This window comes from Rhamphochromis sp. 'chilingali' (genome assembly GCF_963969265.1).
Source record: "Rhamphochromis sp. 'chilingali' genome assembly, chromosome: 6".
Classification (NCBI taxonomy): Eukaryota; Metazoa; Chordata; class Actinopteri; order Cichliformes; family Cichlidae; genus Rhamphochromis; species Rhamphochromis sp. 'chilingali'.
In genome coordinates, this window is record NC_137933.1 from 2,045,349 (window position 1) to 2,070,787 (window position 25,439).

Below are 25,439 nucleotides of genomic sequence, written 5' to 3' on the forward strand. Positions count from 1 at the left end.
CAATATTAATTTGATCTCTTTATAAACTGCTACTGGTAAGAGTTGATATTACAATTATGGAAAATGTGAAATAGGTGTAGTACCAGCATTTTATCACTGTTTAATCAATATTTCTAAAACTGTTTTTGCAATATTTTAAAGATGTAGAACTGTTATACTAAGTGCTGTTGCTTTTTTACTTATCTGCAGTTTTTAAGTTCTTTTTTCTTTTTCACTGAGAGAAATCTGGTCTGTTTTGGGCTTGAACAAGCAGATTAAAGTCACGTTCATCTGAGGCGGAAATGCATGAGACAGTGGACATCGTCACTGACACAGAATCTGCACCTGGATTTGTTAAACTTCACCCCTGAGAATGCTTGTTCGCTTATAAAGGTAGCTCCAAAGAGAGCCAACATCTTCACATGTCTGCTCATGTGTGGAAACTTCTCCCCTTTGAGAGACAAATAAAAATCCAACTGTAACATCGACTTAAAGTTCTGCTGGTACCTCTTTTGTATAAAGATGAGTAACCATGCTGCTCTGGTCCTTGACTAAGTAGGAAAACATGAAAACTGTCCTCTTTGTTTTTAAACTGAAGCTCCAGATTTCCCATAATGCCCACAGTCCATCTTGGTTTACCTGGAGAGGGGCGTTTTCAAATCCTTCATTTTTTTCAAGGCGTGTTAGAGCACCACCAAATACTCTTTGATAAACTCTAAATCAGTCAAAGGCTTATTGGTTTTTGTAATGTTGTGGGAAATCACAAAGTTGGTCTTGACTGCTCTGTCCCTGGATGTGTAAACTTTGTGAAAAAGCCCTTTTGCTAGTCTCAAGTCTATTCCTGCTCTGCATCAGTCGGGTTCTTGGATTCCTTCATGTGTTTCGTCTCATAATGGTGATAATCTTTGAATAATCCTTGAACACAGCGATCTGCTCTCCAAGCACACGGCTTTACCTCTCGCATAAATAAATAAAGTCCATGTCTTTTTAAAAATTCTACATACAGGGCAAACAAACTCACAATTTCTGTTGTCTTTTTATTTTAGGCTGGAATGATCCTTGATAATGGAGTTAAGACGACCCAGGCAGACAACAAGGACAAGAGACCCTTCCTGTCTCTGATAGGAGCCAGGTCAGACCCTGTAACAAACACCCTGCATGAGAAATCACATCCCACCCAGTGTGATTCAGTGTGATGAGTTTACTCTGTAATGATGACATTTCCTGTTAATGTTTTCGTGAGCACTGGGTGTGCTCTTTTTCATATTGTCAGTGCACAGGCCAATTAAATGGGCAGAAAAACTTTTTACTGGAGAAAGAAAGTGTAGATCTGTCAGTGCAATGAAGGTTTTTGTGTTATTAATCATTAATAAGATAAAGATGCTGTCAAGTAATAAAAGATACTAGTCGCACACATATGGCTATCTGGTAAAAATAAATAAATAAAATTAAAAATTATTAATTTACTCAAAGACTGGTTTGATCCCAGTCTGCTCCAGTCTGCATGCCAAATGCCTTGGGCAAGATACTAACCCCATGTTGCTCTCCGATGAATGCATGTGATTATTGGACAGGAAGCACTTAGAAAAAAGTGTTTGTGCAAATGGGTGAATGTACAAGTTGTGTAAAGTGCTTTGAGTGCTCAGATAGAAAAGCACTGTATAAGAACCAGTCCGTTTACTACTTACCATCCCGTTTGTTGAACTGCTCTTTTACTCTTGTGGATTAAAATTATGTGCCAAATGATAGTTTAAATTACCCAGCATTCTTGGAGTCCATAGGTGGGGTTCTCGAGGTTGCTCCACCTGGAGACTCATGTGGGATGACTCATCCATCACTGGGGGTGAGATCTGTCACATAGAGATCTTGGACAGTGCCTCTGGATTGGCAGACTGGGGTGGTTGTTTCCATGTTGAAGAAGTAGGACCGGAGAGTGTGCTCCAACTGTAAGATGATCACACTCCTCATCCTCCCCGGCAAAGTCTTCGCCAAGGTGCTAGAAATAAGACTCTTACCATTAGTCGAAGCTTGGATGCAGGAGGAACAATACACTTTTCATCCTGGTCATGAAACACTGGACCAGCTCTTTATCTTCTCAAGAATATTTGATGGTGGGTGGGAGTAGGCCTAACTGGTCTACATGTGATTTGTGGACTTGGATATTTGACCACATCCCTCTGGGTATTCTGTGTGAGGTGCTTTGGGAGTATGGGGCTGCTATGAGCGTTCAGTCCTTGAACAAGCACTGCGAGAGCTTGGTCCACATCGACGGCAATAAGGCTGACTAATTCCCAGTGGGTGTTGACCATGCCGGGACTGCCCTTTGTCAGCGATTCTGAGCATAATTTTTAGAATTTTTTCGATTCAGTGATGACAGAGGGTGTAGTCAAGTGGCAGAAGGCTTCCACTTTGGTGGTCTCAGACTGTTGTCTCAGCTTTTTGCAGATGATGTGGTTCTTCTGGTTTCACCAGGTGGAGGCCTCCTGCTCACATTAGAGTGGTTCGCATCTGAGTGTAAAGCAATGGTAATGAGAATTAACACTTCCAAGACTGAAGCCATGTTCCTTAGCCGGAAACGGCTGGAGCGCCCAGGTCAGGAACAAGTTGCTGCCCCAAGTGGAGGAGTTTAAGTGTCTCAGTGTCTTGTTCACAAGTGCGGAGACAGGGGAGCGGACGGACGGATTGTTGCTGCAACTGCAGTGATGCGGGCGCTGCACTGGTCTGTCATGGTGAAGAGAGAGCTGAGTATTTAAACGAAGCTCTCGATTTACCAGATCGATGTCCCTACCCTCACCTATGGTCACGAGCTACTCCTCCACATAGATGCATCTTGGGCGCCTCCTGAGTTCGGTCTTCTGGGCATGTCCCACCAGGAGGAGGCCCCAGGGCAGACGCAGGACACGTTGGAGAAACTGTATTTCTCAACTGGCCTGGGAATACCTCAGTGTTCCCCCAGATAAGATGTTGGAGGTGGCTAGGGAGAGGGACGTCTGGGCTTCAATGCTGTGGCTGCTGCCCAAGCAACCTGGCCCCAGATAAGCAAAAGAAAATGGATGGATGGATGAATGACCATTTAAAAAGCTACAACATTACAGTTTATATAAATTACTCCTTTGCAGCCTTGAAAAATATTGTTAAATATTAGCACTGTATGTCCTTCTGTTGTTTAGGTATGGCCCCCATCAGGATTCTGACCCGTTCAAACCTAGAGTCCCAGCTCTCATCCATCACTTCACTGCCTATAAGAACCAGTACCATGGAGCTTGGCTGAGAGGAGGGGATGTGTGGTTAGATGACTGCCAGTGAGTGATACACACACTGAGTGATTTTACTTGTTTATTTTACTTGTCACCCAAGTAAAATAAACAAGTGAATAAGTAAAGTTGATCAACTTCTAGTGCAAGTGAATGTCACTGAAAGTGATGCATGTCGAACAAAGCAAGTGTTTTTTCTGCACGTTCATTCCCATCTAACAATAACTTGCTATCTGCTTTAGTCTCTTAGTGTGTGTGTGTGTGTGTGTGTGTGTGTGTGTGTGTGTGTGTGTGTGTGTGTGTGTGTGTGTGTGTGTGTGTGTGTGTGTGTGTGTGTGTGTGTGTGTGTGTGTGTATCCATGGGAACATCACATTGTTCCTGTGTTTCTGTGCTTCTAATGATAATATTCCTTTTTTCGGTAGATTTGCTGATAATGGCATTGGCCTCACTTTAGCAAGGTAAGACTCCCCCTTTATTAAATCATGTTAGAAATAAAAGGGCTGTTGTATGCGTTTATTGTTCTCCTGCTCACTTTCTCTCTCTCTCTCTGCCTAATTGGAAAATGCCTTATATGGAGTCTCCTCAGGATCCTGTTAGAAAAGGCGTGCTCTGATGCAGAGTGAGAAGTAGCTTAGGAGTGTGATGGCAAGAATTGACAAAACGTTTTCTCCTGACAGGAGACATTATCAATACTAACCTAATACCTAAATTTGCAAATACCTAAGGCTCAGCCTTCTATCCATACTAAATCAGTGTTTGTGCCCCCCCCCCCCCCCCCCACACACACACACACACACACACAGACACAAAGGACAAAAACTTTTTTTTTGAGCATGCAATTTATTGAAAACAACTTAAGATGTGAAAACCACCACCTTAGAACCATTCACAGAGATTTGGGGAATGGTTGCAATCACAGCATTGTATGATGGTGAAAGATGTGTCGTTAGGCCCCCTCCTCAGACTTTTCACATAAATTGACCATTGACCAAGCCTGCAGTCAGCTGAAAGTGAAGAAGCGACTCGGCTGAGTGATGAAACGTTTCTCCCACTGAAAACACTACGTCCAGATGAACAGAATCAGCTTTTTAGGGAGACTTAAATATAACCTAAAAAGAAACTCCATGTTTAATACAGAAACATTTTGATGCACATGCTGTTTTTTTGCAAATTTGCACTATTATATTTATTTTCGTTTTTCCTGCAGTGTTTAAAAATTGGTGTATTTCAAAAATAAAACTATGAAGACACTCAAAATAAATTTCCTGTGGTAGGAAACTATTTTGTGCAACTTTTTTGTATTTACAGTTTTGAGGGATAAACCTCTTAAATTTCTCTAACTAGAAATATATGTTAAAAAAAACAAAAATGATTTTAAATTTTGTTATAGTTTATTGCACTTTTTTGCAATTTATGTAATTGCTATGCACTTAATGCAGACATATTATTAAAATCTGGGCTATAACAGTTGTATTGATGGCAACTTGAAATGCTCCCAAAAATGGCACTACAGCATGTAAAAATATAATATAAGCTCTGGTGGACTTGGTAGGTCTTAAAGGGTTAATGGATACCAGAATTTCCTGTTGTTATATAACTCACAGCTGTGGTGAGAAGTTTACATGCACGCATCATGGGCATGAATGTCAGGGTAATTTTAGGCTTTTAATTATGTCTCTGAACTTTTCTATTTCAAGGGTGTAGCATACATTAATGACTTAAAAACAACACCAAGAATTGGGTGCATAAGTTTGAATTGAATTTTGATGTTCCCAAATCCACACAGTCGTGTGTGGATTTGGGAACTAACAAGTCGTGCTGAAGTTCTACAATGTCTTTTAAGTTTACAAGGCTTATTAACTCCTGGTTAGTGAATATGATTGACAACAGCTGGTAGTTTCTCTTCCCAGGACAATAGGAAAGTCTAAGAGCTCAACAGAAGTTTGATTGAAAAGTTCTCTTGGAGCCATTTCTAAGCAACTGCAGATTCTGAGATCATCAGTTCAAATAACTGCACACGAGTACAGTTGTGTCAATGTGTCAAAACTTTGCCTGGCTCTGTAAGAAGACCCAAACTGTCACCCAGAGACGAGAGGAAATCGGTTTGGATGTTCAGGAACAACCCAGGAACCAAAAGGGCTCAAGCTCGCAATGAGCTGGAAACTGCAGGAACACTATCGTCACTGTCTACAGTGAAGCACGTTTACATTGCCATGGACTGAGAGGGTGCTGACCAAGAGAGATGCTTCTGCTCCAAATTCAGCATTTTTAAGCTCAACAGGAAAGTGATTTTAAATATACATCAAAACTGGTTTTGGAGTGGATAAAGCAGGCTAACATTAAGGCCTTCCCAAATCCCCAACATCAGCCATGTTGGAAATTTGTGGACTATACTTAGAATCCAGCTCTATGATCATTCAACCCTTGAAAAGGAACAATTCAAACCAGAAATCCTAAAATGACCCTGACATGAGTGTATGTAAACTTCTGACCACAACTACAGGCAGATGTTAGATAGGCAGGTGCCCTTGAGAGACGCTGCTTGCAAATGATTTCTTCTGTTTCTGGTGAACATATTGCTACATGTTACCTTGGTTGCCGGTTAGCTTGTATATAGCAGCTAAGCTAAAATGTTTGGAAAAGCACACACTGTTACATTTTAATTTGTTATAAATAACAACTATTCTTTTTATCTTTTGTGAACCAACTCATATATTCTTACTGTGCTGCACAAGGATTGCTTAATAACCGATGCATAAACTCTGCAATTATAATAGCAGAGTGTAACCAAGATGTTAGTGTGTAGCTTCTGACACGCATTTAAATCACAGTGATGTGCTTTTCCATTGTTTTTTAGCTTTGGCATGTTGTATTGTATATTTTCAGGGCCTTGGATGTTTAAGCTTTACATAATCAACAACAGAAAACAGATTTTAACTACATGACTTTACTCACAATGTCTGTGTGCAGTGGAGGCACATTTCCAGAAGATGACGGCTCTCATCAGCAGGTGAAGAATTCACTTTTTGTGGGTGAAAGTGACAATCGTGGTATGCCTTTCCCAGACAAGAGGATTTGGGGCCCTGGGGGTCCTGACCTTACTGACAGGACCCTGCCACGTGGCATGTAAGTGGTGATTACAGCTAATTTTATTTTTGTTTTTAAGCTCACAAACTCTCTTCTCAATAGTGGTGTTTCAGAAGTTTTATTTTTAGTTTTTTTTACTCTTAGCAACTGATAAAAAAAACCTCTGTTTGAAAAGCAAAATGTACATTTAATAATTGCTTTAAAAACACAGATATTGTGGTTTTTTATGTTTACACTGTCACTATGTCGTGGTAAGGTTGATTTACTTCACTATGCTTATAATATTCTGTTCACATCAGTTTTATTTATTACAAGGTCACAACTGTATTTTTTACAATGTTTTTCAAATTGTATTATGACACCATTTATGAAGCACTTGGTGACAGTGGGGAGGAAGAACTCCCTTTTAACAAGAAGAGAGTACAGAAGCAGGTCCAGGCAGCCTTCTGCTATGACTGGGCGGAGGGGAAGGGAAAAGACGAGACAAAAGAAGGAGTAAAGACAAATGAGGAAAAACACAAACTATGGGAGAGAGAAAACTTGAGTCTGTCGGTCTTCTGAACCCAAAAGGAGCTATTTCCTCGTGAGCAAGTCCTGATAGCCTCCCGTGTTTACTTTGAGGACTTCAGCCTTCACCCACAGAGCATAATGCTGTATTAAAATCATACTAACATATGAGGTCTTCAAGATGGAACCGTGTCATTTAAGACTTTATTTCTGAAAAGTATTTTAATTCCATGTTTCTATTTAACAGGGAACCAATCACAAGAAACTAATGTGGGAGAAAGTGGTCTCTCTTTGTAATTCTAGTCAGTACCATTGCAGCAGCATTTGAATGCTTTCCAGGTAGCTTTTAACTGCATGATAATTATAGGGATCATAAAAATTTGCAGTAGTCCAGACTCAAAGTAACAAATGCATGGACTAGTTTTTCTGCGTCAGTAATGACTCTGGAACTACTCGGTTCATAAGAACCTGTTTTGCAAAAACAAAGTATGTGTGGCCATTGCAGTTAACACCTTATTTGACTGCACTTTTTTAGTCTGTGTCAAATAACAGTTTGATCGAGGCTGGCATGTGTGAGAGCCAGATTTGTATGCTCAGAAATCAGTCCCGTGCTCTGGCCACCTGGGCAGTGTACAAAAAGAACGTCTCACCAGTGGTATTATTAGAGATCCCTTTATTGGAAAAATGAATATAATTGAAACCACTTCTGCCTTAATCTGCAGTTCAGACTAACATTCTCTGACACTATTGCGCTCTCATGTTCTGCATTGCTGACCACTTCTTGAGAGCTGCTGTAAAGAAAAGCTTTTTAGTGACACCCACAGCGGGGAGTCATTTGTGGACATTTTTTTTCATCAAAATGTGTACTTGATGCATCCTTTTTAAATGCAATTTAATAACAGAACGTCCTCAAAAAATCTACACAACAAGAATTAGTATAACAAAAGAGTACGTTCTGATTAAAGTTCTCCCACAGAGCCAGTTAATAACATGTTTCACCAAAGACTTGCTGACATGCTGGTTACTCTTTATTTTTGTGTAGTACTTTCTCTTGTAGTTAGCTAACACACAACATCTTTGATGATGTTGACTACATGTGTCATACAGCCATGCATTTTGCTGCACATGAAAATAAAACTTGCCTTTATAGCTCCTTGAAGGCTTGTCTCAAAGAAACACATTGTGCTGTAGTTGCGCGTCTCTTTTCAGTTCAGTGACTTTCTGAAGCTTCTGTTCCCGTGTATGTAGAGCCAAACATCAATGACGACGTTTGTGCATCTGTGTTTGAGCAGTGATTTTCCAATCCGAGGCATGCAGATCTACGATGGGCCGATCAATGTACAGAACTGTACATTTAGGAAATACACGGCACTAAACGGAAGGCACACCAGCGCCTTTGGCTTCAGGCTCAACAACTCGTGGCAGAGCTGCCCCAACAATAATGTCACCAACATCACCTTTGACCATGTACCTGTGAGTCCACTTCTGTGTGAAATACACAAAACCAGAGACACTGGTTTAACACGTTTTTACAAACTTGAATCTTTGCTTCATTTGGAAGAAAAACCGACAACTGTAGCTTTACACAAAAGCATTTTAAAATACTCTTGTTATTTGAAAACTGTATTCCAGTTCCATTGTCCTGTATGTTCCACTTTTGTAGATTATCAGATCGACTGAATAATTCTGGATATTTCTCAGCTAAATGTCAAATATATTCAAATATAGAGCCATGTTTTAAATGTTGAAAATAAAGAAACACTGAACACATTTGGAATATTGAATGTGAATGATGCGTAGCACCACAGAAAGCCACAGTAAATGGCTCTAGACTAATGCATCCCTCTCTTATAGATTACATCTCGGGTATTTTTTGGGGAGCCGGGTCCCTGGTTCAGTAAAATGCAGATGGACGGGGACAAGACGACCATCTTCCATGATATTGATGGATCGGTCAGTGAGTATCCCGGAGCTTTCCTGGTTAAAGAAGACAACTGGCTGCTTCGTCACCCTGACTGCATTGATGTGCCTGACTGGAAGGGTGCTATCTGCAGTGGGCACTATGCACAGGTGGGTCAGCAGGTGTCACACCCGATTCCTCATTCATTCATCTTCATATATCAGTCTTCACAAACACAAATGTCATTTCTGCTTGATTGTGTGCATTTTCATTTATATCAGCCCGTGAAACTTGTTTGTTGGGGTATCTGAAAACTCTTGAAAAAAAAGAGTCAGAAGGGATAAGAATAAAGTGCTGTTTCAAGTCCTTCTTAACACCAGTTATTTTCTGATGTTCTGAATATGTTTTGGGAAATGTCTGCTTCTTTGTGCAATAAAGCCAACAAATACACAATGGATTTTGCATTCCCTCACAATGAGCCTCGATCACAAACAGTCTTTGTGTGCAAAGCTGTATTTGTTTATACTCCACAACACAAATAGTCAGGTGTTGACTTCTCATAATTATAATTAATTATAATTAAATGCTAGCTGAAAAAGAGTGAAGGGCATAAGTTGACCTCACTTGTCATTCAGCCTCCTCAGCGATTCCATCACCTCCCGCTTTGTATGCACAGGCAGAACATCTGGGATCCTGGAGCATGTTGGAGGCCAAAAGGTGTTCCAAACAGGGCCCACTAGCATGCATATACTTCCTGGTTCACACCAATGCCCCAAATGTAAAGGAGTTCAATAACCTTCTGGCTAGAAAAAGGACAGTCCAATGTAAAATGTTTTCTTTAGCCTAGGTGGGAGGTCATGTTAGGCAGGCCACCTAGGTTAAAGGAAACATAGTACTTAAACTGACAAACCTCCCAAACTGCACATGGGTTGGACATAACGCCAGCAACCTCATTGTGTAAAAAAAGAAGCCAAGCCACAGAAAGCTTTACCCTTACATTAAACTGGGCCCAGAAGGGAATGTACACCAGCCACCAGCCCGGACCAACGAGGAGCAGGAGCTTCGACAGCTGGACAGTTGACTGGTGGCAGTCAAACCCAGTGGGACACAAAATCACAAGGACAGACCTTCTTACACTAAAATGCACCATGACCACACTCTAGCACCTTTCTCCCTTTTTAGTGACTAATGACAACCTGTTTTAGAAAGGTTGTCATTAGTCACTAAACCAGAGGCACTTCAGTTCTTAGCCAGGATTCAAATACATGTATTACTTCAGTGGGTGTGTGCCTGATGTCTTGGTGTGGTATCTTTCCTGGGGGGCTCATCATAGCAACAACAACTAGTGACTCATGCCACTGCACACCACCAAGGTCAACTTCATCTCCTTCATATTAAATCGAACCAACCAGCTGCACAAGCGTCAACCTCACGCTTCTGGGCATTTTAAGTAAACGTGATTCAATTAGCTGACACCTATATTGCAGTAGCACAAGCAAAGTGAACCAATGCATCCATAGTCATGACTTCCCATCTTTCAAAGTGAATTAGAGGCTAGTGTTGAATCTGGATCCATATCTGTGTGCATCATGTACAGGTATTCAGTGTATGAACAAACATAGTGACCTGTACCAATTCACAGCAGTCACCTCACAGCACTTTATATTGTAAAGTAGAGACGCCACAATGAGGGTGTCGGGTTTACAATACAGAGCACCGAACATATATAGAGTGAACAAAGTGGTTGGAAGAGAAAGGATTGTCACAGAGTGAAGTCAGAGTGGCTATACTAATTGAATAACTAAAACGTGATACTTCTACTAAATCAGGTACTTCTATGATTTTATATATTATTATATGCAATGCATTCTTTTCTTTTTTTTTCAGATCTATGTTCAAACACGAAACCCTGCCAACCTTAACATGCAGATAGTGAGGGATGAATACCCTGATCGACCCCTAACACTTGAAGGCGCCCTGGACAAGCGGAAAGTTTACCAGCAGTTCCAGCCAGTGGTCACCCTGGCCAAAGGCTACACCATCCACTGGGACCAGGCGGCACCTGCTGAGGTCACCATCTGGCTCATCAACTTCAACAAGTCAGTGAATAAACTTAGAAACATTTTTTTACTCAAAGCACGTTAACAGCACCAGTGTCTGTACTGTTGGACCATTGTACCACACACACTGTGTGAGGTTGGTCATTAAACACTTTGTATATAAATAGAAAGATTTGAAATTCTATCCTGGGAGCCAATTAAGAGAAGCTAACATGGTTCTTCAGTGTTTTCAATTTCCTTTGAATACTTACCCTTGTGCTATTGGGTGTCCTGGTCTGATGGAAGTATAATGGTAGGTTATTTTTTCACAGACTTTTCATAAATTTGGTTCCTCATAATAGCAGTAGAGCTCAACATAGCGCCATCCTGACAAAGTTTAAGTGTGTCTAATCCAGTAACTTTAGTCTTAGTTTAGAAGTATAAAAGGACTGGATGTTACAGTCCCCGATGATGCATTGCTTCAAATGGAGAAAGTCTCGAGGGACGGCTGCTGTGAGAAAGCAGCCCAGAAGCTTTACCATCGGAACACATCATCAGTTGTGTGCCTCGACTTCACAGGGTATTTCAGCCTCTACGGTGCATAACGTCACATGATGTTTTGGTATCTGCTATGTATTATTATTATTTTCACTGGTTAGTTCTGAGTTCATTCTTATTACGTCTCTGAGTTTACTTATGATCAGTTCAGTTATTTGTTTTTTATGTTCCCCTTGTGTCTTTGTCCTCTGTGCCCCTCTGTGCGTTTGATCCTCATGTCTGAGTTTTCCAACATTTAGTTCCCATGTTCCCCTCCTCGTGACTATTCCAGGCCCCCCTGTCTGTCATGTTTGCATTTGGGTCCTCACGTAAAAAGAATCCAAACAATCTGCCTCCGCATATCGTGGCACAAGTCAAGCACAGTTGTTTTAACTAAACGTTAAATAAAGATAAATTGATCAAATCTTTGGCTGAAGCTGGAGGAAATAGTTGAGAGAACTATGTAAGACTGCAGTTCTGCGTCTGTTTCCATGCCTAAGAATTTTTATGTAGCTTATCCGTCCAGCTACACTTTCTGAAGCAGCATGGACGTCCTCTCTAATAAGACCAGGATTTCATGGTTTTCTGGACACCACTGTGAGAGACAGCAAGGACTGCATGTGCCATCAGTTCTTCTGCACATTGTACAGCTCAGCCGTTCCACACAGAGTTCAGGTTTATATGGTTGAATAGTTTGTAATAATGCAGCTCTCCTCTAGATAAACCCTGAGCTCCACCTGACTCCTAATCCTCAGAACCCTCTGCACCGGTGCTTAGTGATTTCTATCATAAGAGATATTTCTTATATTAAAAGTATATTGATTTATTTATTTTCCCTCGCTGTTTTTAGAGTGTGAAACTTGAGCTCACACTGGATTTTTGAGCCACTGAATCTCAGCAGAATGCTGGTTTTTACTGAAGTGAACCAGCTGCCTCGTTGTATATAAACCACAGTGCATTGTTAGATCATCCTGCAATTGTGACATGAAAATAAATTTCCTCACTTAGTAAATCTGTCCCATAGCATATAAATTAGATCCATCTTGTTTTCTTGTATTTTACTGTTGTCGATCAAAAGTAGTTCCTCCTCCCTGACTGCCGTAAAATTCCCTCAGTCCGTCACTTATCCCAGCTGACCTCAAGTAAGAATGAATCTTAAAAACAAGGACATTGCTGGTGAAAGCTGAATATACGGAACATTAACATTAATGTAGATCATAATCTTGAGCTCACATGGTGTTCTTCAGCTCTTATTACAACAAGTTCAGCTGTGAGTTTAACAAACTGTTGTTAAATCTATCAGGACGTTTTGGATGAACGTGCAGTTACAGTGAACATTTCCATCATCTGCTTTGTTTATTATGTCGATTGTTTTCATAATTGGTTGGATGGTCCATCACGATGACTTATTAGACGGGATGTTTTTTCCTCCCAGTGGACCCAGGATGGTCCAGTGTATCCTATGATAAGGAAGCAATAAAGGAAGCACTGAAGCCCCCTTTCCTTTCCTGTTTCCAGTTTAAAGGGGGTTTATTGTCATTTCCTGTTCCAGTTCTTCAAATCTTCAAACAAATTTGGAGAATTGGAAGAGCTTTGATTATGGCCACCACACAGATAATTCCAGGTCTGTCAGTTAGGAAACTTCCTAAGCAAAATGGACTGTTGGAATGTAGGTAGGTGTCAGGCTACTGTGGTGAGTCGACCCTTGACCTTAGCACAGAAAGATGAAACAGTTAAAGTAATTGGGAACATGATGGGAGTTTATTGAACACATGGATTCTGCTTTGAAACTAGAGTCTATATTTAGAGGATTTCTGTTATTAATTTGAATGAAATGGAGCCCATCAGCCCCTTCACCTCTCAACATTCTTTCCAACGATTCGCTGCAAAAATAGGAAAAGTTTCTTTTTGAGCTTTGGCCTCTCTTCAGCTGGCTTTCATGGTGCGGCCCTGAGCTATTTAAACTGCATGAAGTCTGTTTGTTATTTCAAGCTTGTCAGTTAATCCCTGATGGCCTGAATCAAAACATGACAGAACTAATACGAATCATTTTCACTGATTGTGCAAAGAACAATGGCTCCATCTACAGCTCATTGTGGTGTTTAGCAAGTGAAGCAAACTTCTGTAAAAAGAAGCGAACCACATCTTGTTCCTGTTTTGACTCAAAACCTCTGTTTTGAGAGTAAACTGACGAGTTTAATTATGTTTTTGTCTGACTTTCATATAATGACACAGTTTTCGTTTGTTTGTTTTAAAAAATATTGACAAAAAATCTTGTAGAAGATTCATTTTGAAGAAGCTTTTGAGTTAAAGAGATCTGATTTGAGTCAGTTTATATGGCAGGTTTTATTTCACGTAATATTTGACCTTATTTAGTGTTTTTTCATGTATTTAGTCTTTAAGTAGAGCTGGCACCTTTCAGCAGACCACTAAGGGGAACTGATGATTGATAAACAGCATGCGTGGCTTTGTGAAGTCAGATCCTGAATAGTTGAGCAGCTGACAGAAGAGTCATTAAGGTAATCAGAACGTTTTGCAATGTAAATGCAAATAACATGCATTCTGTATGCTGCACACAAATGACTGAGAATCAGCCCCATGCCACAGTGTATAAATTAAACACTTTGATTTTTGAATACTAATGCATATCTGTGATAGACTGGTGAGTCTTTAAATGGTGCGCCCTGCATCTTACCCTCTAACAATCCCAAAAGGTTGAGTCTGCTCATCTGGACGTTTTCAGTGGGAGAAACGTTTCGTCACTCATCCAGGTGACTTCTTCAGTCTCAGCCGACTGCAGGTTTCCCCACCGTGACAGTTTGTAACGGTACATTTGGTCTTTGATCAGTGATCAGTGGGCTTTGATTAGTTGTTGTTAATTAATGGTCACGACGATTTGCACATTAATGATCAAGGAACTGACCTCACAGCCCAGTGGTGCTAGTTTCAGTCATTATGCAACTGGCAACTTTTAATGCTCACTCCCTACATTTGAACAGCAATACATCTACGTTCCACTCCTTACATTTTCAAAGCAGGCTTGTTACTTTGCACTTAGTTCATCTGAAGCCACTTGTTCACATCACTGCTTTTCTTTTCAGTGTTAAACCAATTTTAAATTAAGAGGAAGGTCAGAGAAATGTCAGGTGCTCAGTGACATCTGATAAACAGTCAATATAAGGACTGCATTTAAATCATTTTAGAGTTTTTAAATCAGATATTGCATCAGTATAAGATGTGAATGGTTTTTCATATAATGAAATATGTTTGACAGCAAGTTGAACTCTGCATTATTTGAAGGTTGCATGAATATACTTGGCAGTTCATGCAGTCTAAACAGCATTCTGTTTATGGTAATGCATTTTGTTGGACAGGTTGGTAAGCTGTGGTGGTTGCACTTTTAGGTTACATCAAGGTACCAGTCAATTAGAATTTAAGCTGATATTAAAGGTAATACTCATTAGTCGCTCGCTGAATTCCACCTTTCAACCTGCCTCGTAGTGTCTGCAGGCTAGAAATCAGCCACAGTAGCTCGTTTAACATCAGCTTATATCATGTTGACTTTAAGTCTGTACATGTGTTGTTGTGTAAATCATAAGGTTCAGTTTCATTTACACAAAAATACCTGATAGTGATGTCCCCATGTTTTTGCTTTTGAAATTAAATCTGATCATATTGGATTTGGATTGGATTGGTGTTTCCCTTGTGTTTCAGGAATGACTGGATCAATGTGGGCCTCTGCTATCCGCAAGGTACCACCTTCACAATCCTGTCAGACATCCACAATCGGCTGACCAAACAAACCCGCAAGACTGGCGTCTTCGTGAGGACAACTCACAAGGAGAAGATCAACCACTTGCACTTGGCCAGAGGATATTTCTACTGGGAAGAAGACACTGGGTCCGACACATGCACAGACCACTACATTACACTCATTACCAGAAGTAGGACAACTAGGAAAAATATACAGGGATTAGACACACAGAAAAGATCACTCTTACAGTAAAATAAGAGCTACATCAGCCCAAAGTGAAATGTGGCATTCCTACAATAAAAGATGCAAAGGTGTGACCTTTGTGACTAAGCACACATACCCTGGATATATACTGATATACTGTTAAGAGGATGGATGGATGGCACTGTAAGAGTTCACAAAAAAGTGTACCTGTAGGTATTACTGATCACCTGACTGCTCAGGGTTAGATGACATGAGTGTACTGTGAAACCTCTGTGCATTGCAATGTCAGATGTCAGGAATACCTTTAACAGTGTGATTTGTTTTTGGTTGCTAAGTGTCAGGGAAAGCATATGATGCCTGTCATTCATTGTGTGTCTCGCAGCCTCCTCTTCCTGAAGGTGAAAGCCCACAATCATAGAGAGACGTTTGCCTTCTGCTCTGTGAAGGGTTGTGAGAGGGTGAAGATCACAGCAATCGTACCAAAAGGCAGTCCACCCAGCAACTGCTTGGCTAAGGCGTACCCCAAACATGCTGAGCTGCCCATTGTCGATGTTCCAATGCCCAGAAAAATTCCCACTGCCAGGCTGGTGAGCAATGAAATTAAAATGATTCCAACTCCCCACTATTTTCCTGTGGAATTGGCATTATTCATGTCATTAGAAGTATAGAAAGAATATATGTCCTGGCTAGATGGAAGATTAAAAGAAATGCTTATTTTCTTCTCTTGGTGTTAAAATCCACTCTGAAACACCGTAAAGAGAGAGGGAGAGTGGAGAGATTCAGTAGAGGTGCAATATACAGTAACCAGGTATAGTACTGTGACAATCATACCACTTGATCCCTGGTATAATTCTCAAACACGCACCTTAAAGCACATAACTCGTAAGCTGGAGAGAAAATGACATATCACAAATTTAGAAGATCATCATTTAGCCTGGAGAAATAGTTTCCTGCTTTATAAGAAAGCTAGAACATCTTACTATTCATCACTGATTGAAGAAAAGGTTTCTCTCTTCCTCCAAACCATCAGCGTGTCTGTCAGACCCCATTCCTACAAGACTGCTCAAAGAAGTCCTGCCATTAATTAATGCTTCGATCTTAAATATGATCAACCTAAGAGTAGTTGTCAAACAGCTAACAGATCATCTGCAGAGGCTTATTTGAAGAGTTTCAGTCAGGTTTCAGAGCTCATCACAGCACAGAAACAGCTTTAGTGAAGGTTACAAATGATCTTCTTATGGCCTCTGACAGTGGACTCATCTCTGTGCTTGTCCTGCTAGACCTCAGTGCAGCGTTCGATACTGTCGACCATAATATCCTATTAGAGCGATTAGAACATGCTGTAGGTATTACAGGTACTGCACTGCAGTGGTTTGTATCATATCTATCTAATAGACTCCAGTTTGTGCATGTAAATGGAGAGTCCTCTTCACACACTGAGGTTAATTATGGAGTTCCACAGGGTTCAGTGCTAGGACGACATAAAAAGTAATATAAAACTGAGGTTATTGTACTCGGTCCTAAAAATCTCATTAATATGGTATCAGTAATCAGGCCCCATCTTATCTTAATGACCTTGTAGTACCATATCACCCTATTAGAGCACTTCGCTCTCGCTCTGCAGGCCTACTTGTTGTTCCTAGAGTATTTAAAAGTAGAATGGGAGGCAGAGCCTTCAGTTTTCAGGCCCCTCTTCTGTGGAACCAGCTTCCAGTTTGGATTCAGGAGACAGACACTATCTCTACTTTCAAGATTAGGCTTCAAACTTTCCTTTTTGCTGAAGCATATAGTTAGGGCTGGACCAGGTGACCCTGAATCCTCCCTTAGTTATGCTGCAATAGACGTAGGCTGCCGGGGGATTCCCATGATGCATTGAGTTTTTCCTTCTTCAGTCACCTTTCTCACTCACTATGTGTGAATAGACCTCTCTGCACTGAATCATACGTACAGCATGTCTTTATCCTGTCTTCCTTCTCTCACCCCAACCGGTCGCAGCAGATGGCCCCGCCCCTCCCTGAGCCTGGTTGGCGCTGTATAAATAAAATTTAATTTAATTTTATTGACCACCTGCCTAATATTGTCTTGGTCCCCCTTTTGCTTCCAATGTAACAGATCCTGTAAGTCCTGTGAGTTGCGAGGTTGAGCCTTCATGGATCAGACTCTAGCATATCCCACAGATGCCTGATTTGACTGAGATTTGGAGAATATGGAGGTCAAACCCTCAAATGCATTGTTGTGCTCCTCAAACCATTGCTCTGTGGCTGGGTGAATGATCCTGCCTAAAGACACCACAGCCATCAGGGAGCACCATTTCCATGAAAGGGTGTACATGGTCTGCAACAAGACTTAGACAGGTGGAACGTGTCAAAGTAACATCCAGATTGATGAATTACCCGACGTTTCGCAGCAGAACATTGTCTAAAGCGTCACACTGCTAGCTCGTCTTTTTCCCATGGTGCATCCAGTCAGGTGTTCCCCAGGAAATGACGCGCAGTATCAAATTTATACAATATCAAATATTGCCTACATAAATTCCAACCCTGGCCATCCACGTGATGTAAAAGAAAATGTGACTCATCATATTAGCCTACCTTCTTCCATCGCTCCAATTCTGACGCTCATGTGTCCATTGCTGGTGTTTTCAGTGGTGCACAGAGGTCAGCATGAGCATCCTGACTGGTCTGCAGCCACATGTGCAACACACTGTGATACGCTGTGTATTCTGACATCTTTCTGTCAGAACCAGAATCAACTTTTTTCAACAATTTGACTGATAGTATCTCATCTGTTGAGTCAGACCACAAGGGCCAGTCTTCACTGCCCACGAGCATCAGTGAGCCTTGGCCATCAATGATCTTTGGACTACTTGAACACTGCATACACAGCTTGAGTTGTCTCAAGCCGCTTCATAATGTAAGGTAAAGACGTACAGTATAACAGAGAGATTTAGTTGTCCACTCTGAAAAAAGACTCTTTTAACAGGAAATGGCAGAATCAGGCTCAGCAAGCGACAGCCATCTACTGCTGCTGGGTTTGAGGCAAGAAAATACAAACAAACAACAAGCGGGACAAAAAATGAACTACAGAACAAATACATGAGTGAAAAGAGAGGCATGCAGACAAATACACACCAACTTCATCTAGATTTGGACATATTACACAGTTTGTACATTATTGGTGGAAATCCAGAGGATTTGCTGCTGTCTGACACATATTTCTTCACTTATATTAGTTTCATAGTGAGCGTATTGATATTGTTTGTTTTTCAGAAGCAGACCATCTACTCATGTTTTTGCTGCTTGCTGTGTGATTGATATTTTAAATTCTGTGGTTGTATTTCAAAGATATATATTCCAAGCACCATCTGATACACACTGTTTTCCTCTTATTTTCCCTGCCGCTGGTTTCCCCTGAACAGTCATTCACGATGTCATATTTTCCCCATGTTAAATGTGTTTTTGCTGCTGTGAATATACTATCATCACTGTTTCTTTGTGGACTTGCTCCTAGCACTCCTCAGAGCACTTCCTGGAGATCAAACTGGAGTCCTACAACACCCGCCACTTCCACATCAAGAAGGACGTTGCCTTTACTGAGGTAACCTCTCTCTCAGACACACCTGAAGAATGGCTCTAATGATCTAGTTACCGAGAGTTTGATTGAACCTGTATCTACTTTTGTTAAACCTCATCACTCAGAATGTTTTTATTTAAAGATACAAATAAGGACAACAAACATCTTCTGAGCTTTTGTGTGGAAAGTTCCAGCAGTGTTGCTGACTTGAAGTGCCGCATGTAGTGAGTCAGACTGCAGGTCAAGGAGTTCAAGCCGAACATCACTGGATTATTTATCTACACTGCAAGTAAAGGGAGATTAAACCATGTGCTTTTCACTTCGAATGTTTGAAGGCAAATCACCTTGAAACTCATCTTGCAGGGAGTGGATGAGCAGGAGCTGAGACGATCAGCTGATGAGACAGAGTGAGAAAGTTGCTCTCTTTCTCATGAAAGCCTTCAGGCTGTATGTTTCATGTGCAAATAGGCCCTTGCATTGCAGTTTGGTTTTAAGTTCATTTGTTAGTACAGCAAGCACGATCAGCCTCCCGTTCTGCACCTGAGAGCTTCGTCTGGAGTGTCTTTCTTTTCACAAAACTCTTGAACTCCTGCGCTCAGGTCCCAGACTCTTTTCAGTACTCTGCCTCAGCCACCTGACAGCTGTGTGCTAGACTGTCACCGTGTTCAGCCTCATGCTCCTCCAAAGTGCAACAAACTGAGATTCAGAGCACATGGCCTGATGAAGTAACTAATTAAATTCATATCTAATTGAAGTAGAATTACACACAGACAGAGAGAAGAAGATGTGGGTCCACATCAGGTGATTAGGCGTTAATAATGTGATTGGATGTCCCTGTGTGTGGTTAGATGTCAGAAGATGTGACATCCAGTGTGAGAGTGGGCAGAAAGGGTGAGCAGGTACAAAAGGATATGAGCTTTTTCCCTTTTGTCTTCTGTGAGATGAGCAGTTCTAAAGGTTGGATCTAAAGTGTTCACGGCTGTACAAAAGAGTGAACGCTTTCCTGCAAGCCCAGCTGCACACGAGCTTAGACAAAGTCAAGTATTTATTTATTGTCATTGTCAAAGAACAATGAAATTGCGTTTGGGGCTTCCGTGCAACCCGTAAAAAAAAGAAACCCCTTAAAACCCAAGTGTAAATATTTAACCCAGTGTGACTTCAGTGCAATGAGACAATCCTTAGCAACAACATGAGAACAAGACAGGTAATGTTCATAGGACATTCAGACAAAGACCTGAGAAACATGACAAAATGCAACAATGCAACCCGTTCAATATTATTGTACTGTGAGATATGATGGTTGTCTATTTAAGAAGGGGGGGGGGGGGGGGGGGGGGAGAATAAAGATATAATGCACCAATGCAAACCAGTTCAGTGCTATCAAGAAGTTGGATATGGTTATTGTCCGTGAGAAATCAATCAAATCAAACCCATTTTGATTTCCACCTGGCTTCTTCAGGTACATATTACCACTTCATTTAAAGCTGCAGATGGTAATCCTTTGCTAAACTATGTAAGGTTGGCTTTCAAAGGTGGGCAAACCTTCCTCTATCTCTTCTTGGTAGGAAATGAATAATCTACCCATATTTCTCTGTGGTTTTCAGTGCATCCCTCTGTTTTTACCTAAATCCTTTTTCAAATCTGTGAATCGAATGATTTCATCATTTATTTGGGCAAACAAAACCCCCAGGATTAGTATGACCTCACTACAACAGGGTAGGCTCAGTGGTGGTCTCGCTCTTCAAAAGTTTACTTACTGGCTGAATGATCTTCAGGCTACTTGGTGTTGCCCTGAGGCTTAATCGTGTCTCTCTACCTCACCTTCTTACACCTTCAGCACTATTATTTTCATCCCTCCCTGTTTCCCTGTTACAGTTTACAGACAACCCTGTTCTAATTGCCTCTCTAAAAATATGGTATTAATTCTGGCATCACTTCAGTTCAGCCTCTGCTCTGGCCCCAATCTGTAACAACCACCTCCTCCCCCCTCCCTGGTGGACTCGTCCTTCTGTAAATGGGCAAGAAACGGTATTAAATGTTTTTTTAAAGATAACACTTTCCTCAGCTTTAGTGACCTGACTTCTTTGTACGATTTGCCCTCGTGTCAGTTGTTCCGCTATTTTCAAAGACATGTGCATCTTCTATCTGGCCCGAGTTTCCAAGTCATGCCCCCAATCATTGGTAGGAAGACTTATTTGAGCTAAAGCCTCACCATAAGGCTCTTATATCACAAATATATACTTTCATTACGGCATCGGGCAATTATTCAACCCAAAAAATTGCTTCCAGTTGGGAACAGGATTTGGGTCTTAAGTTTGTGGAAGATTACTGGGACAAAGTCACTGACATAATTCATACCTCATCCTCGTGTGCAAGACTCTCCCTTATTCAGTTTACGACGGTATACAGATTACACTTCTCAAGATGTAGACTAGATCTAAAATATATCCCGGTATTCCTGACCTGTGCAACAGATGCAACACCTCCCCCTGTGGTTTAACTCGTTTTTACCTGCCCAACACTTCAGTTATACTGCACTTTTTATTTTAAAGTGCTCTCTCATGTTTCTGAAGATTCCACCCTAAACCTTCATCGTTAGCAGCTGGATGTCATCGCTTTCCCTTTATTGCTGGCACGGCGTGGAATTTTGCTGGCTTGGAAAACTCCTCACCCTCCTGCCCGATCACGTTGGCTGGAACATGTTATGTTCTGATATGTCAAATTACATGTAAAAAGTCTATAAATAAAGAGGGAAACAAATGTTCACAGCTCCTTTCCAGCAGGGACGCCAGAGGAATCATTTATTTACGTTTCTGTAAAAAAGCAGCATAGATTGTGCAACTCCGCTCTGTAAGAGTTTTATTTCCTTTTACTTATTCTGATAGGCTGTACAACTCTGGTGCTCTGTGATGTCACATCCTTAAAGTGATCATTTGAATACAGTCACCTCAATGTGTTTTATATTGTAAGGTAAACCATACAGTAGAAACCCCAACAATCAGCCCCCTCATGGGGGAGCAGATCCAGGCTCAGGGAGGGACAGTCATGTTCTGCGATAGTTTGGGGGTTAGGGGGAAAAAGAGCAGAGAGACAAAGAGAGACACATATTAAAGACTAATAATGTAATGTACGGAGCGGTATATGCTTATGGAGTCAAAAGAGAAAGGTGAAAAAGAAATTATTGGCTTAACACATCTCGGAGCTGCAGTGTGATTGGCTGCCTCTGTTGTGACAGGTAAATGGCAAGACGTTGCACCAACCTGAAGATGGAGTGCACCTGACAGTAATTGATGGGCATGATGGGAAGGTGGTGGACACGAAAGGCTTCAGGAATTCCATCCTCCAGGGAATTCCTGCAGAGATAGACAACTACATCAGTGGACTGAGAGACAAGTAAGAAACTCTCTCCACCTACACTGACAAACACCCTGAGGTACATTGCTGTTTCATGTTCTGATAGACTGTGTCCTTTGGGGACATAAAAGGACCTCCAAAAATTGATTTACATTGACATTGTGTGTTAAACTCATCTAAATGCTTTTCAGATCAAAAAATGTATTTTGCTGCATTAAAATATCAATCAATGTGTCTCTCCCTCTTTCACTAGTTCAATTGTCCTCATGACATCCAAGGGTCGCCTGGTTACCAGAGGATCCTGGACCAAAGTCCTGGGGAAACTTGGCGCAGAGAAAAACGTCCGTTTGAAAGGTAGCTGTTATGTGCTTATTCTATTATCTTGTCTTTTTACTCTGTAAAGGCTGATGGAGTATTGCCATCACCCTGCTGAGTGGGCGGGTGGTGTGGACACCCAATAACTTGAGAACGAGCCAACGTAGGAGTTTCAAATTGATACTGAAAGTGCCTCGACTATCTCAGTGACCTTGACATCAAGGTCAGAGTAAGTGTTCCAAAAGTCTCGTGAATGTGATAACTTGAGATGTAGGATTTTGAATGTGATACTGTAGGTGGGTCTGCTCAGAGGCTGAGGGGTAGCACTGGTTTCTCCTGCCAACTTTTAAAATTGGTAAAAATTTTATTTATATATACCAGGGGTAGGCAACTCCAGGTCTCGAGGGCCGGTGTCCTGCAGGTTTTAGATGTGTCCTTGATCCAACACAGCTGATTCAAATGGCTAAATGACCTCAACGTGTCTTGAAGTTGGTAATGAACTAATCATTTGATTCAGGTGTGAGATCTAAAACCTGCAGGACACCAGCCCTCGAGACCTGGAGTTGCCTACCCCTGGTATAGACTGTTCTTTCTTGGAGCATGGCTGCCTAATCGATCTTATCTATCGTTAATGCCACAAATAAAAATAACAGGATGGAAAACTTCTATTACATGGCATGAGTAGTTAATTGTTTCCTTACCCATCAGGCACAGTAACTTTTAATCAACTAGTCTCTCTAATATTGACTAATGTTCATGGCTGCATAGAGAAAGCTCTGCTATTCAAAAACAAAAAGATCACATCGGGCCAAAAAGGCTTCTTTGTTTACAGATGGGCAGTGTTGGTCAAGTTACTTGAAAAAAGTAATCAGTACTTCCCCCAAAAGTAATCCCGTTACTTTACTGATTACTTATTTTCAAAAGTAATTAATTACTTAGTTACTTAGTTACTTTTTAAAAACACGATTTACAACCTGAATAGGAGATAAAGCATGTAGCTTGTCATTGTCAGTGTGTGAATGGGTGAATGTAGTGTGAAGCGCTTTGGGGTCCTTAGGGACTAGAAAAGCGCTATACAAATACAGACCATTTACCATAAAGTGATAGATCTTTCAGCCCAATTCTACTTTTTCTACATAATCATCATACAAAATGTAATCAAATGGAAAAGTCTCTTTTTAAAACTTGTTTTATTAGTTTTAATCTTTTAACTTTATGCATGAAGCAAAAATTTAATTATCTGCAACATTCTCTGACTTGAATAAATTAGTTTAACATTTAAACCTATTTCCTGCACATTCCAGCTCATAAAATAAAATATTTTTTGTGTTTACACTCAGTCTTTCAAATAGATGCAAGTAAAACACAGCAGAAAATAAATAAAGTCAAAGACTCAGCGGTCCTGTTGCTCTATTTTCACCTGTAAAGCAGGAGTGGGGTAGGCGGAGGTTTACCCTGGTGCAGGTGTGCCGCGGTCAGTTGAAGAATCCGCGAGTTTCTCTGTGAGTTTCCCATTACGTCGTAGCTACTCGGTGCTTGTTGGAAGTTTAGGGGTTTTTTCGCTGTAAAAAGAAGTTTTCTTCCCACGCACAGCGGACACTAATGTTTTTGTCACTTTTTATGGAATCAAACTCAAAGTAAGGTCAGTACTTCCACGCTTTAAACGCTGCACGCTCATACTCTCTCTGCACTCGATATGTGATCCATTGTTGATCTGCACACAGCTGTTGTCACCAACGTCGCACTCGCTTACGTCACTGTCGTGAGACATTCTCGCAAAAAATCACGGTTTTAGTAACGCAGTAACGCAGCGTTCCTACGGGAAAGTAACGGTAATCTAATTACCGTTTTTGCAATAGTAATCCCTTACTTTACTCGTTACTCGAAAAAAGTAATCAGATTACAATAACGCGTTACTTGTAACGCGTTACTGCCCATCTCTGCAGATGAGACCAACATAGAACTTCTTTGTTTGAATGAGACGTCTTCTTTAGAGAAAACACTTCAATTTAGCATCAGAACTCTTTGTGAAACATGGAAGTGGGAGTGTAAGAATTTTACCGGATCCACTGCATCCAATCCAGGACAGCACTCCATCACAGACTTAACAGTGAATACTGAATTATGCCAGAAGTTGTTCTATCAAAGAAGCATAAAATCTGTCCTTTTCAATGAAGGAGAGCATGAAGTGAGCAGTTGTAGGGCAAATGTATAAGCACCTGCTACAAGTTTAACTTTTTCTTTGAGGAATGAGGAAATACTACTGATTTTAAAAAAATACTCTAGATGGTTAAGTTAATGAAAGCAGAAAGTGTAAAACTATAGGAATTGTTAGAAACAGTAATCAGCTTTAGGACATCCTGTGGAATCCCACTTGTACTCCACTTATGTCTCTTTTATTGGTGTCATCTGGCTTTTCTGCAGATAAGCTGGCATTTGTGGGCTTTAAGGGCTCCTTCCACCCTGACTGGGTCTATCTGGAGGCGGACAGCGAACAAGCCAAGATCCATCAAGTTTTGCCCGTCCCTGTGATCCACAAGATGAAGCTATGAGTGGCAGTCAGAGTGGGGAGGATCAGCCAAGTGACCATTTGGGCCTGGATACTGAAACACAACACCCCCACAAAATCAAATCAAATCAAATCAAATCAAATCAAATCAAATCAAATCACTTTTATTGTCACATCACATGTGCAGGTACATGTGAGTGAAATTCTTGTGTGCGAGCTTCACAAGGAACAGAGTTTTGCAAAATACAATAATGTAAACAAGCAAAATATAAGAATGGCTACATCTGAAACTAACAAATATATGTACAATATATATAAATGCATACAGTATATGCATTTCTGGATGTGTATACTAAATATGTTTTTCTGCGTGTGTGTGTGTGTGTGTGTGTGTGTGTGTGTGTGTGTGTGTGTGTGTGTATGTGT

General features: G+C 40.9%; 1 protein-coding gene across 4 annotated transcripts in view; it reads left to right on the forward strand.

Moving 5' to 3' along the window:
• The window catches only part of cemip (cell migration inducing hyaluronidase 1), a 157,063-nt gene extending 131,624 nt beyond the window's left edge, over positions 1-25,439 (forward strand). For all 4 annotated transcript variants that reach the window (XM_080884666.1, XM_080884668.1, XM_080884667.1 and 1 more), the window contains 13 exons: positions 1,026-1,111; positions 3,150-3,281; positions 3,657-3,692; positions 6,205-6,360; positions 8,121-8,301; positions 8,683-8,898; positions 10,616-10,827; positions 15,019-15,204; positions 15,645-15,849; positions 18,773-18,859; positions 22,071-22,228; positions 22,443-22,543; positions 24,929-25,439. In XM_080884666.1, the coding sequence (XP_080740792.1) occupies positions 1,026-1,111; positions 3,150-3,281; positions 3,657-3,692; positions 6,205-6,360; positions 8,121-8,301; positions 8,683-8,898; positions 10,616-10,827; positions 15,019-15,204; positions 15,645-15,849; positions 18,773-18,859; positions 22,071-22,228; positions 22,443-22,543; positions 24,929-25,056 (1,884 nt within the window). In that variant the 3' untranslated portion in view covers positions 25,057-25,439. The remainder of the gene's footprint in view (positions 1-1,025; positions 1,112-3,149; positions 3,282-3,656; positions 3,693-6,204; positions 6,361-8,120; positions 8,302-8,682; positions 8,899-10,615; positions 10,828-15,018; positions 15,205-15,644; positions 15,850-18,772; positions 18,860-22,070; positions 22,229-22,442; positions 22,544-24,928) is intronic.